This window comes from Pongo abelii, chromosome 13, assembly GCF_028885655.2.
Source record: "Pongo abelii isolate AG06213 chromosome 13, NHGRI_mPonAbe1-v2.0_pri, whole genome shotgun sequence".
Taxonomy (NCBI): Eukaryota; Metazoa; Chordata; class Mammalia; order Primates; family Hominidae; genus Pongo; species Pongo abelii.
The window spans coordinates 100,194,901-100,207,732 of record NC_071998.2 but is presented as its reverse complement, the minus strand read 5'-3'; the positions used below and the strand labels follow the sequence as shown (position 1 = coordinate 100,207,732).

General features: G+C 41.4%; 1 protein-coding gene across 2 annotated transcripts in view; it reads left to right on the top strand.

Moving 5' to 3' along the window:
- TMEM245 (transmembrane protein 245) overlaps positions 1 to 12,832 on the top strand; it is a 98,612-nt gene continuing 85,780 nt past the window's right edge. The window contains exons 1-2 of one of the 2 annotated variants that reach the window (XM_002820078.6): positions 1 to 821; positions 11,651 to 11,768. In XM_002820078.6, coding sequence (XP_002820124.6) covers positions 240 to 821; positions 11,651 to 11,768 — 700 coding nt within the window. In that variant the 5' untranslated portion in view covers positions 1 to 239. The remainder of the gene's footprint in view (positions 822 to 11,650; positions 11,769 to 12,832) is intronic. The other variant, XM_024252091.3, reaches the window with a different exon arrangement.

Below are 12,832 nucleotides of genomic sequence, written 5' to 3'. Positions count from 1 at the left end.
AGGAAGATGTAGACCCTGCAAACTTGTTACCAGAGCCTTGCGGACACCAAGGAGGCGGAGGCGTTGGCGTTCTCCCCATTCCCCTTTGGGAGTTGTAGTTTCCTGTAAGCGCTTGGTGGGTCTGTAAGCCAGCGGGGAACTACAACTCCCACAATCTCGCGCACCTCCCGCCCTGCCTCCCGCCCGCGATTCTCGCCCGACTCCCATTACCGCCCCTCGGGGGCGGCTGTGGCGGAGGAATGATGGCCGACGGCGGCGGTCCTAAAGCGGCGACCAGCCTGCGGGGCTCTCCCGGGCCGACGCCGCGGGTACCGCGCGCGGTCGGGCCGAGTGGCGGTGGCGGGGAGACCCCGCGGACCGCGGCGCTGGCGCTGCGCTTCGACAAGCCCATTAAGCAGGCCTTCTACAACACCGGGGCCGTGCTGTTCGTATGCTTGTGCTGCGGCGCCGCGGTGCTGGTGTACTTCATCCTGGAGGCCTTCCTGCGGCCGCTGCTCTGGGCCGTGCTGTGCGGCACTTTTCTGCACCCCTTCAAGAGCTCGCTGACGCGTCTGGGCCGCCACTGGCTGCAGCGCCTGCACCGCGCGCACACGCCTATCGTCCTGGCCGCGCTGCTCCTGCCGCTCTGCTTCGTCGACTACGGTGTCGAGGCCCTGGGCGAGCAGGCGCTGCGCCGCCGCCGCCTGCTCCTGCTGCTCGGCGCCGGCGGCCCGCTCCTGTACGGCCTCTACTGCCTCGGCAGCTACCTGGGCGTGCAGGTGCTGCTGGTGCACGCTGCCACGCTCATCTGCGGCGGGCTGGACTACTTCAGCAGCCTGTGGGTGAGTGAGCGGCAGTCCGCCTCCGTCCCCCGCCCGTGGTCCCGGCGCTCTGGGGTGCAATCCTGCAGCTGTTCCTCCCGGTGCAGGGGTGACGAGGGGCCACACCTGTGCTGCAGTGACCGTCCGTCTCCGCTTTCCTTCTCACACCTCAGGAATTTGGCGGACATTCTTCCAAAAAGGGGGCGAGCGTGATTTGAAACAGCCTCCCTGCTTTCTGCCTTGTTTCAATCCTAATAGACCCTCTTAGGGGGACAGTGCCCTGGATTGAGAATCGCTATTCCGCTTTGCAGAGAGAGGCCTCAGAGCATGGCAGTGGGGCTTGGTTTTACTCCTGGTTGGAGAGGGCGGGGGTGCTTCGGCCACCCTCAGTTCTGCGCATCTGAATATCAGAGCTGGAAGGGACCTTAGAGATTCTAGGCCAACTTGCCATCCTGCAGATAGGAAAGGTGACCTCTTACCAGGCTAGGGCTACTTAGGGACAAAGAGGGGTTTGGATGTCTTAGATTTCCTACAAGTCCTAAAACAAAGCTTGCTTCACTGGCTGGTGCTGCCTCTCAGTTCAGGTGATTTCTGTATAATTTATGCAAGGCACTGGGTGCTGAGCCGCCTGTGCCTCTTCCTCTCCACGCTTTACTTTTTGGTAACTACTTTTGTTATGCAGGGACTGGTGTACCACAGCACACCTCCTCCCGCCTGGAGTAAAGCAGCTGACCGCGTGAAGGAGAGAGACATAGATTTGTGATGCTTGGATTAACCTGAGCTTACTCTTAGAAAACCAGGGAGCTTTAGAATTGGAAAGATTTCAAAGGTAATCTAGTGACACAATTCCTAACTCAGACTGTATTGTGGACTAGTTAATTATCCACATATTTAACTGGGGACTGTTAAAAACAAGTGGAGATTTAGTGCGTAAGAATGCCAATTGATTCATAAACAGTACCATTTACAAATAAATTTGATTCACTTCTTTTGTCAGTGAAATAAAGTTCAGTGTACCTTGACATCATTAAGTTGCAAAATATTAATTCCCCTTATCTGTCCAGCAGTGTTTTGGCTTGCCTGAGGTTATTGGCAGAGTGATGAATGACCCAAAACACCCTTCTTCTCTTGTTCCCTCAATACCACCTCTTGGTTCATGTTTAAAGTTGATCGAGCATATGTGGGCTTTGTGAGAGATTTAAAAAAGGACTGAGATACAGGTCCCGTCTTCAAGGTACATATAATCCTATATGAACATATTCTAATGGAGATGACAGACGTACAGATAAATGTTCATGACTCATCAGTTATGGGCCACAGGCCCAGAGAATGTGATTGGTCCAAAGTCACACAGCTCATGAGCAAATCTGTGGTTCACTTTTATGGAGGCCCAGTTCAGCGCTCTTTATCCTTTATCTTGCAGTTTCACGATTCAGCTAAGTGGATCGAATGCTTCTTAGCTAGAAGGCAGAACACTATGTTCTAAGAAAAATACGCTTGGTTATTTTCCTGAAGAAATTCAGTTTTGTCAAAGACACATTTATAGATTCTGCTAACATTTTTGACTTGATACTGCTTAAGGAGCATATATCCATCAAACTATAGGAAATTAGAAAAGAAAGGCCTGCCATATGTAAATAGTATATTTTCATACTAGAGTAAGAAGTTGAATACCTAAGTAATTTGGCATGATTATGAGGCATTTGTACCAGTCTGTCTCAGAAACTCAGTGGAAAGAGTTGAGCACTTGTAAAGAAGAATCCACAGCTCGGCGTATACCTTTGAGTATTTTTTTGCTGAAGATAAACCCTCATCTTTGTATTTCATTTGTGTGGATTGTGGATGAGTGGAAGAGAAGTAGGGGCCAACACTGATTAGACCTGGGAGTGGGAAAAAGAAGGTCAAATTAATTAATGATTTTTTAAAAGCTTGAAATTGGCTGGGTGCGGTGGCTCATGCCTGTAATCTCAGCACTTTGGGAGGTCGAGGCGGGTGGATCACCTGAGGTTAGGAGTTCAAGACCAGCCTGGCCAACATGGTGAAACCCCGTCTCTACCAAAAATACAAAAAAAAAAAAAAAAAAAAAAAAAAATAGCTGGGTGTGGTGGTGGGCACCTGTAATCCCAACTATTTGGGAGGCTGAGGCAGAAGAATCGCTTGAACCCGGGAGGCAGAGGTTGGAGTTAGCCGAGATTGCACCACTGCAATCCGTTCTGGGTGACAAGAGCGAAACTCAGTCTCAAAAAAAAAAAACAAAAAAACCTTGAAATTCAGCTGTTTGGCTCAAGTGTTGGGAGCAAGGAAAAAGAGGGTTAAAAAAAAACAAACTCAACATAAAAGTGTGAGTTAAGTATTTGTGAGTAGGGAGTGGTAGAAGGGCTAAATTTGAAAGAGAATCTTCAGGTCAATCTGAGTTTAAGAGAAACAAGGCATGGAGTTGCATTCTGCTCAAGCAGCACTTAAGGGTAGATGGTTGGATGGGGGTGAGGTGTACCTGGGAAGACAAGGAGTCCTTGCTCTCATCCAAAAGTGCTGATTAAGGCCAGGTGGGGTTGCCCACTCCTGTAGTCCCAGCACTTTGGGAGGCCCACACAGGTGAATCACTTGAGGCCAGGAGTTCGAGATCAGCCCGGCCAACATGGTAAAACCGAGTCTCTACTAAAAATACAAAAAATTAGCCAGGCATGGTGGCCCACACCTGTGGTCCCAGCTACTCGGGAGGCTGAGGCAATCTCTTGAACCCAAGAGTTGGAGGTTGCAGTGAGATGAGATTGTGCCAGTACACTCCAGCCTGGGTGACAGAGCAATACCCTATCTCAAAAAAAAAAAAAAAAAAAAAAAAGTGCTGATTAAAGGCCAGGCCCAGTGGCTTAATGTAACCCCAGCACTTTGGGAGGCCGAGGGAGGAGGATTGTCTGAGCCCAGGAGTTTGAGACCAGCCTGGGCAACATAGTGAGACCTCCCCTGCCCCCAGTCTTTTAAAATAAGAAAGAAAGTGCAGATTAAGGCCTGACATTAAGTGAAAGTAGGTTATGTGACTGGGCAGGAGGCCCACTCTGGACCTTTTCCATCCCACAGTTCACAGCGGTTTGGCTTTATGAGCCCAAGCAGGGCTGTCTGGTATAGAACATGGTCTTTATGCTTTCTAGGCTACTTTAACTATGAGCCTGCTGCTGAAGAGCAGTATAGATGAGAGAGGCAGAGAGAAAAGTTACCTTTAAGCGAATCCCTGTTTTGATGACTTGACAGTTCATCCATTTAAGATCCAACTTTTGAGCATCTGCCATGTCCCAGGCACTAGATTAGGTTCTTTTACATGGGTGTTATTTCATTCTCTCAATGTCCTATGAGGTAGGAGGGAGGGATTTCATATGTGAGAAAACTAATTCAGAGATTGATCTGTTCATGCTGTCACTAAATGGCGTTCAATAGACCTAGCAGCAGTTGAAGTCCGGCTGTTATCAAAACTCTTTGTAGTAACCTTCAATAAGGATTTTTAAAAAGTTTTCCCTAATACATTGTGTTTAATTATTTTTAGTGGATTCTAGGCCAGGTGCGGTCGCTCACACCTGTAATCCCAGCACTTTGGGAAGCCGAGGCAGGCAGATCAGCTGAGGTCAGGAGTTCGAGACCAGCCTGGCCAACATGGTGAAACCCCCGTCTCTACAAAAAATGCAAAAATTAGCCGGGTGTGGCGGCTGACGCCATAATCCCAGTACTCTGGAGGCTGAGGCAGGAGAATTGCTTGAAACCGGGAGGCAGAGGTTGTAATGAGCCCAGGTCGCGCCATTGCACTCCAGCCTGGGCAACAGAGCGAGACTCTGTCTCAAAAAAAAAAAAAAAAAAAAAAGATTCCAGTTACTAGGAAAAAATCAGAAGAATATCAGCATTCTAGTCATCTAGAAACCTTATTCATCCCTCTTCTTTCTTCTCTTTTATTTTTATATCTATGCAGTTTTCCAGGTCCCATCAATTTTCCTTTTTAGTGTCTTCGGGACCTATGTTTTTCTTTTTTCTTCTTATATTTTGAGACAGAGTTTTGCTCTTCTTGCCCAGGCTGGAGTGCAATGGTGTGATCTCGGCTCACTGCAAGCTATACCTCCCCGGTTCAAGCAATTCTGCTTCAGCCTCTGGAGTAGTTGGGATTACAGGCACCCACCACTACGCCTGGCTAATTTTTGTGTTATTTTTTAATAGAGACGGGGTTTCACCATGTTGGCCAGGCTGGTCTCGAACTCCTGACCTCAGGTGATCCACCCTCCTTGGCCTCCCAAAGTGCTGGGATTACAGGCATGAGCCACTGCACCTGGCCTGGACCTATGTTTTTCTTCGTCACTAGTTTTTCTTTCCAGTTCAGTTCCTCTTCACGTCACTTGCAGATTTCTTCAGTCTCCTAAAACTCCATGCATCTTACAAGTGAAACACTAATCGTTTATGGGATGAGTAACTCTTTTTCAGCAGTTTCAAATATGTTAGGAGATTGCACTGACTTAGTAAGTGATTTCAGAACACTTAAAAAAAAAAAAATCAACTGTTGCACCAGGTTCACATGTTACTCAATTCTTGGCATCTTCCCATGGTGGTGTTGTGCAAGGTAAATTTGAAAAAGCTGATGGTGTGCCCTGCTCCACCATTTCTCTCTGTTGAGGGGCATTCTGATCTTTCTCATTCTGTTAATTTAGACTTGGTGGAGAGTTTGAAAACCATTTAGTTTTTGCAGTAGTAATAGATTTGTTTTTTCTGTGGTCTCTGATCCCATTGTTCCCATCTTTTTAAAGAAGCATGAGGTGGAGAGAGTAGTGGCTGAAAGATAAAAACACCTTAAGTTCTAAACTTGGCTCTGCCAGTAACTAACTTTGTGACTTTGGGCAGACCAGGGCCCACCTCTGGGACATTCAGTCCCAATTGTGTAAAGTGAGGGGTTGGCTTGAACAATTTCTAAGATTTCACGATGTTCTATTTTATAGATCACAAGAAGCTCTTCAGCAGTGGACGTTAGTCAGCCATTCACTGCTGACACCGTTCCACTTTTAAACACATTTCTAGGTTTGTTTCTGCTTGCCTGGCAGCAAGAAACAAGGAGAGGAAAGTTTCTAGTGCTTAGTTTTCTCAGTTAAAGACTTTGAATATAAAAATTGTTGACTCTAAGTTGCCATATGACAAAGATAACGGTTTTCACATTAGAATTAAGTGGATAATTTAAGGACCCGAAGCAGTTGCTGCTTGAGGCTGTGATTAGGGCTGTGGCTCCATAACTTGGGAGGAGGTTTGTAGTTGTGGTGTTTTTGTTTTGTTTTGTTTTTGGGATGGACTTATGCTCTTGTTGCCCAGGCTGGAGTGCAATGGCGTGTTCTCGGCTCACTGCAACCTCTGCCTCCCGGGTTCAAGTGATTCTCCTGTCTCAGCCTCCCGAGTAGCTGGGATTACAGGCGCCTGCCACCATGCCCGGCTAATTTTTTGTGTTTTTAGTAGAGACAGGGTTCCACCATGTTGGCCAGACTGGTCTCAGACTCCTAACCTCAGGTGATTCCCCTGCTTTGGCCTCCCAAAGTGCTGGGATTACAGGTGTGAGCCACTGCACCCTTCCTGTAGTTTTATTCTCTCTAAAAAAAAGCTTGGGAAACTGTTCTGCAAAAATGTGTAGCAGAAGCAACCAAGTTGTTTTTCCAGTTAATGCCCAGATGACAATAAATGAAACAAAGATGGTTGAACAGGCAGAGTCTCTACTTAATGTTTTCTACATTTAATATGTTTTTTAACCGGAAAAGTGTATGTGGATAATCGTGTGAAATGAAAGGAAAATGTGATTGCCTATTAGTTCCCTTTACTTGAAGTGCTAAGTAAATGTTGCCAAATTTTATGCAGTCTTATGTAGTGTCTAGCACATTGGTGCTATAAAAACGACTATGGAATGTATATTTTGAAAAGGACATGTTGTTTTGGAGAACATAAATTTGGAAAAATATGCCCTCTTATCTGTAACTGTGGCTCATTGATTTAATGCCTGGAATAAAATTCACACTTGAATAGGTTTGCTCAGAGGCTAAACATATATAAAGTTGACTTGTTAACCTCGTGTTTCTGTGTTAGTGAAGATTTAAGAATTAAAAAACTCTTAAGAGGTCCTAGACTAGAAATTGTGTGTGAAACATGAATGTACAAATCCTTATTTTTGTTATTTTAAAGGATATTTAGTGATTCAAAATGTTGACTCAAGTAAATTATGCTTGTTACATTTGAAAAAACATAAGCAGAACAGAAGTTTGTATGATAAAAGTGAATTATCCCTTTCCTTCCTCCGCCCTGCCCCCCGGCCCCGCTGAGATGGAGTCTTGCTCTGTCACTCAGGCTGGAGTGCAGTGGCTCGATCTTGGCTCACTGCAACCTCTGCCTCCCGGGTTCAAGCAATTCTCTGGCCTCAGCCTCCCGAGTGGTTGGGACTACAGGCACCCGCCACCATGCCTAGCTAATTTTTGTATTTTTAGTAGAGACGGGGTTTCATAATGTTGGCTAGGCTAGTCTTGAACTCCTGACCTCATGATCTGCCCATCTTGGTCTCCCAAAGTGCTGGGATTACAGGCATGAGCCACCGTGCCCGGCCGAATTATCCCTTTTCTCTACCACTATTCCCACTATTCAGATGTTACTATTGTTAACTGCTTGATGTAAAGGCTCCTAAATTCATTTCTATGTCCATGTGAACATATAAAGTAGAAGGTTTTTGTTTTTTGTTTTTTAAAACAAAGATGAGATAACATACATATGGTTCTGTACCTTGCTCTTTCATTTATCATTGTACTGTGGCCATCTTTCCTTATTAGCACTTAGAGATATACGTCTTTCTTTTTTTTTTTTTTTTTTTTTTTGAGTTGGAGTTTTGCTCTTGCTGCCCAGGCTGGAGTGCAATGGTGCAATCTCGGCTCACTGTAACCTCCACCTCCTGGGTTCAAGCGATTCTCCTGCCTCAGCCTCCCACGTAGCCGGGATTACAGGCACATGCTACGACATTTGGTTAATTTTTGTATTTTTAGCAGAGATGGGGTTTCACCACATTGGCCAGGCTGATCTCAAACTCCTGACTTCATGTGATCTGCGCGCCTCAGCCTCCCAAAGTGCAAGGATTACAGGCGTGAGCCACTGCACCTGGCCACTTCTTTCTTTTTAATACCGCTATAGTATAAATCTTTTTTCTCCCCCTTCCCAACCATGCCTTTTAGAAAATGTTTTTAACAGATTTTCTTAGCTCTGAATTTGTATTAGAATACTTTGATAACATTTTTAACCATTGGTAATTGTATAATCATAATGGGCTTAATATAAACTCTAAAGTGTTTTTATAAATGGCCATACCTCTTGAACTAATATTACTTCTGCGAATCTTTTCTGAGGAAACACTTCAAAATACTGGAAAAAAATCCAGAAGCCAAAAGAATTTCCTAAAGGTTAAAAATACTTCTTTTTCTGTTTATAAAGATACTACATAACCTTAGTAGAAAATTGAGTACCTGTAATAAAACATAAAGAAGCAGATTACTCCTTGAAATCCAACCATCTAGAGATAATATTTTAAAACATTTTTTGTTGAGTATATTTTCACCATTATAAATTTACACATGAATAAATTGACACTGTAGCACTGTATATTGATGTTCATCATACTGTTGAAAGTCTGACTAATTACTCAATTTTTGGAGATAGCATTATTTAAACAGTTCACTATAAAATGATATTTAAGTTGTTCTCAATTTTTTATATTGTAAATGGCAACAGTGAATATTTTTATATCTGCCCTGCACAGTGTGCTTCTGTAAAACACTCCTAAAAGTAGAATTGGGGAGTATATTTTAAAATGGTTATTTTAAACTGGAATGAGGTAATCTGTGAGTTTCAGGTTGATAGATGAAAATACATGCTTCTTGTTAGACAGTAAATTTCTCTTAAAAAATCTGAAGTATGCAGTCTTATTTTTTCTCTCCCTGCAAATGATACTAATTCCTTATGCATACAGATAAGAAACAAAAACTTCTTGGAGGTACTGTATAAATTGTGACCTCCAGTTCAGCTTCTTACTAAGGGTAGTACTTACTTTGTCATCTCTGGTCAACGTTTGCCCAAACACTTTTAGTAATGATTATTCCATTTGTAGATAGCTATAGTTTATTGGAAAAACCTATCCTTTTACTGAGCTGTGTTATTTCCTAATTCCCACCTATTTCTGCTCTCAGAACCACAGAAAATCAAGTCTTATGCCTGTCCCAGATGACATTTTAAAAATTATTTGAAGATAGCTACAAAATCTTGATGTTTCCTTCTCTTTTCTGAGCAAAACTTTTTTTTTCTTTTTCCCCTAGCTACATTTATATATCATGTTGTGATTTCTGTTTCCTTTCCCAGGCTGAATTTTGTTGTGTGGTTTGGTAGCGCAAAATTAATTGAAACAATCACTTTCCCTGATACAAGTATTGTACTTTTAGAAATAAGTGCTTCTACTAGTCATACGCTGACTCATACTGAACTGAAAAGTGGTTCAGATGTTCTCTTTCCATTCCATACTTGTACAGCTGAGTTTTGAATCTCAAAGCAGAACTTTGTGTTTCTTTTCATATAATTTAATCTTGTTTGGATTAGCCCACTGTTCTGGCTTCAGGATATCTTTTTGAATCGTGATAGATTATCTCAATATTTATTGACAACTCAATTTTGTATAACTGATTTGTGTAAAATCAGTTTTTTCGGTTATTGTGCCTCTAGTCTTTCATCTAAGTGACTGACGTAATGTTTAATAGGGTGGGGCTAACTGACCTACCTCTGAAGACTATCCATTTACTGTGGATTTTTTTTTTAATTTCAACAAGTTGTAGTTGTCAAAATTGACTATTTTTATTTTCCCTTGTGAAAATCTGAGCAGCTTTTGCTTATCTTTAGTATTCTAGCACCACGCTTCTTTCTCCTTAAGGTTAGAAAAGTGCACTCTGGAGCCAGATTCCCGGGTTCTAATCCTGCCTCTGTCATTTATTAGCTGTGTGGCCTTGGGCAAGTCACTTCTCTGAAATCTGAGTTTCTTTCATGTGTAAAATGAGGATCATAATAGTACTTATTTTGTGGGGTTATGAGGATCAAATGAGTTAGTATACATAAAGCATTAGAATAGGGCCTGGCACATAGGAGTGTTATATAAGTGTACTATTATTGTACTCAGATTTTTTTCTATGCTCTGCAATCAGATCTCAAATTCTTTGAATTCCCACGGTTAATTGGTCTGGTCCAGCAAGACTGGACTTTTTGAAGCAGCTGTAGTCTCACTTCCCATGTCCTCATATTTTTGAGCTTCAAAGCTCTTTAATATTTCATCTGATAGAGTTACTTGAAGAAAGATTTTAATGTCCTTTTTATTATAAAAGAATTAGTGCTTATTAAAGGCAGTTTGGAAAATACAGAAAAAAGTGAAAGGAAAAACAAAATTTTACCATCCAAATACAGCCACTAACTTCTTAGTACATTTTCTTTTCCTCCCACCATATAGTAGATGTAATCACATCACAAGTATTTTTTGTATTTTACTTCTAACTTAATATGATATTGTGAGTTTTTAAACTATATAGTCTTTGTTTTTAAGAAGTGATTTTAATGGTTGCATAACATTTTATTGAGTGAATCGTAATCATTTCCCAGTTGTTGACCTTTTAGGTAATCACTTTTTCCACTGTTCTGAATCATACTCTGATGAGCTTCTTTATATTTAAAGCTTTTTCAGAATTTATCATTATTTAGTAAGGATAAAGTCTGAAAGTTGAATTCTGAGGTTAGAAGCTATAAACATTTTTAAGATGCGAAGATTATTTTTATTGATAGATTTGACCAAAATAACGTAGGAGATAGTTTTTTTCTGTCTTTTTTAGTAATCCCATCAGTTCTTTTTTCTTCATGCTCTGAATTATATAGCTTGAAGTTTCTTTTTGTCTTAATTTGCTTTTTTTTTTTTTTTTTGGCAAGATTCATGTCATACTTGACTTTTAGCTTCTTGGTCTTACGTTAATTAAGGTCTTTGTGCTCAGATGTGTTCTGGATTATGTATTCCCTCAGTGTTTTATAAATGTTCTATTAAAATGAGTTTCTGTGTAGGCTATGCTGGTTTCTTTTGATGCGTCTTAAGCTCTAGGGTCATTTAACTTTAGTGTAGGAAGAACTGAGGAGGGTATCCTGGCTGATTCTTCTGTTCTGAAGTCCTGCTGTTTTTTCCTCTAATAATATTTTTTTCAGGCACACTTCTTCAGCTGGTGCATCATAACTCTGGATTAGGTTCTACTCATTTGTTGCCTAGATTATTTCAGCAGGGTCACACTTCAGCTGGCTGCTTTCTAACTTTTACAGAGTTATTTTCCCAGTAACAAGCATATTTTATAAGCTGAAATAGAATCTTTTAACCTGATTCTTTTTGGAAAGCTTTCCTTTTCTTGTTTTTTTTCTTTTCTTTCCGTTTCTTTTCTAAACATTGATCAACAGAGAAAACTAGGAATTCCATAGGATTAGACTCTTAATTTAAATCCATGGTTTATGCTTTGAATATTTTATCTCAAGCATTTTTGTGTATAAGATGGGTTTTGAACTATGTACCTTTTGTTAGACAACTATTTAATATCACTACGTGAGATTTCAAATGCCTAGTATTTCAAAACTTAGGTACTCCAAACGAGGAGAACCTAGGTACGTTTCTTTGGCACCATCAACCTGCATCTTTTCTGTGCTATGTCCAGAGCATTCCTGCTGTATAGACACTTACAGATTTTGTATAATTGTATGTTCATTTTCACGTGTATAGATTTTACAGCTGTGTCTTTCATTTATTTAAGATCTGGACGTTGGTGATTGGCTATGTGTTGACTGTTTCATTCAAGTGGAATGCAAGCACTGAACGCTACTTGAGAGCAGTTTCAATTCCTGTCTGGATTATATTGCTTTTTCATTTAGGTGGGTTCCTTCTTTTTTTTTTTTGAAGTCTAGCCTAAGGTCAGCAGAGGCTGACTGTGTGAATGAAAGTGAATTTTTTGTAGTGTTATATGTTGCATTTAACATTCTTTAATCTTTAGAAAATGTTATGCTTTAATCTTTCATTAAATTTTAATGAAAATGATGTGCTTTAAAAAGTCTTTAATTATGTTCATTTTCCAAAAGTTCCTTTTAAGAGTCAATACATCTTAAAAAGTAGAGCACCCTTGGATTCTCATATCATTTCTGAGTGTCATACTTAGGGGAAGATACAGATAAGCAGTCAATGATAAGAGGTGCTCAGAATCATGTGTGAGAACCAGTTAAAGGAACTAGAGATGTTTACTCTGGATAAGAGGAGGGAACTGGCGCTCTAGGGTGGAAAGGAGATATAGAGGTAAGGAGGATATAACACATGAAAGCCTGTTTCTAATATTTGAAGGACTGTCCTGTGAAAGAGTACTTTAAACAGATCTCTGTAACCATGAGGGAGAGATGTCAGAGTCGTGAGTAGCTTCAGAGAGACAAATCTCTTTTCCACATAAGGATGATTCATGTCAGAGCTGCTCAGAGTAATGGGTTCCCTGTTACGTTAGCTGGGTGGCTGCTCAGATGTTGATTTTTCAGTGTGGTACTTATGGTTGAGACTTTCATCTCCCAAGTTTGAGCCAATGGAAACACTAAGTTCTAATTTAACAACACAATTCAGTAACCCAGAGCAGCAGATAGCCTTAAAGTAGTTTCTAGAGCTACTACTTAATGTTAAAAATAAAATAAAAAACAGCTATATCTCTGTCTTTGTTTGATGTCAAACAAAGCATTATTCTCTAGCTTTGTTGAGTTGGAATGATAGAGGAATTTATCTGCAAGAACCCGTATGTCAGATATGACTCATTTTGAACTTGGGGAAGGCAGAGGAGGGAGGCAGGAAGGCAGGGATGTTTATAAGGTTCTAGGTGGACTCAAGGAAATGGTTATGGGTAGGGACCTGTTTCTTGGTGACTTGTAAACATTTTTTTTTTTTTTGAGACAGAGTCTCACTCCAT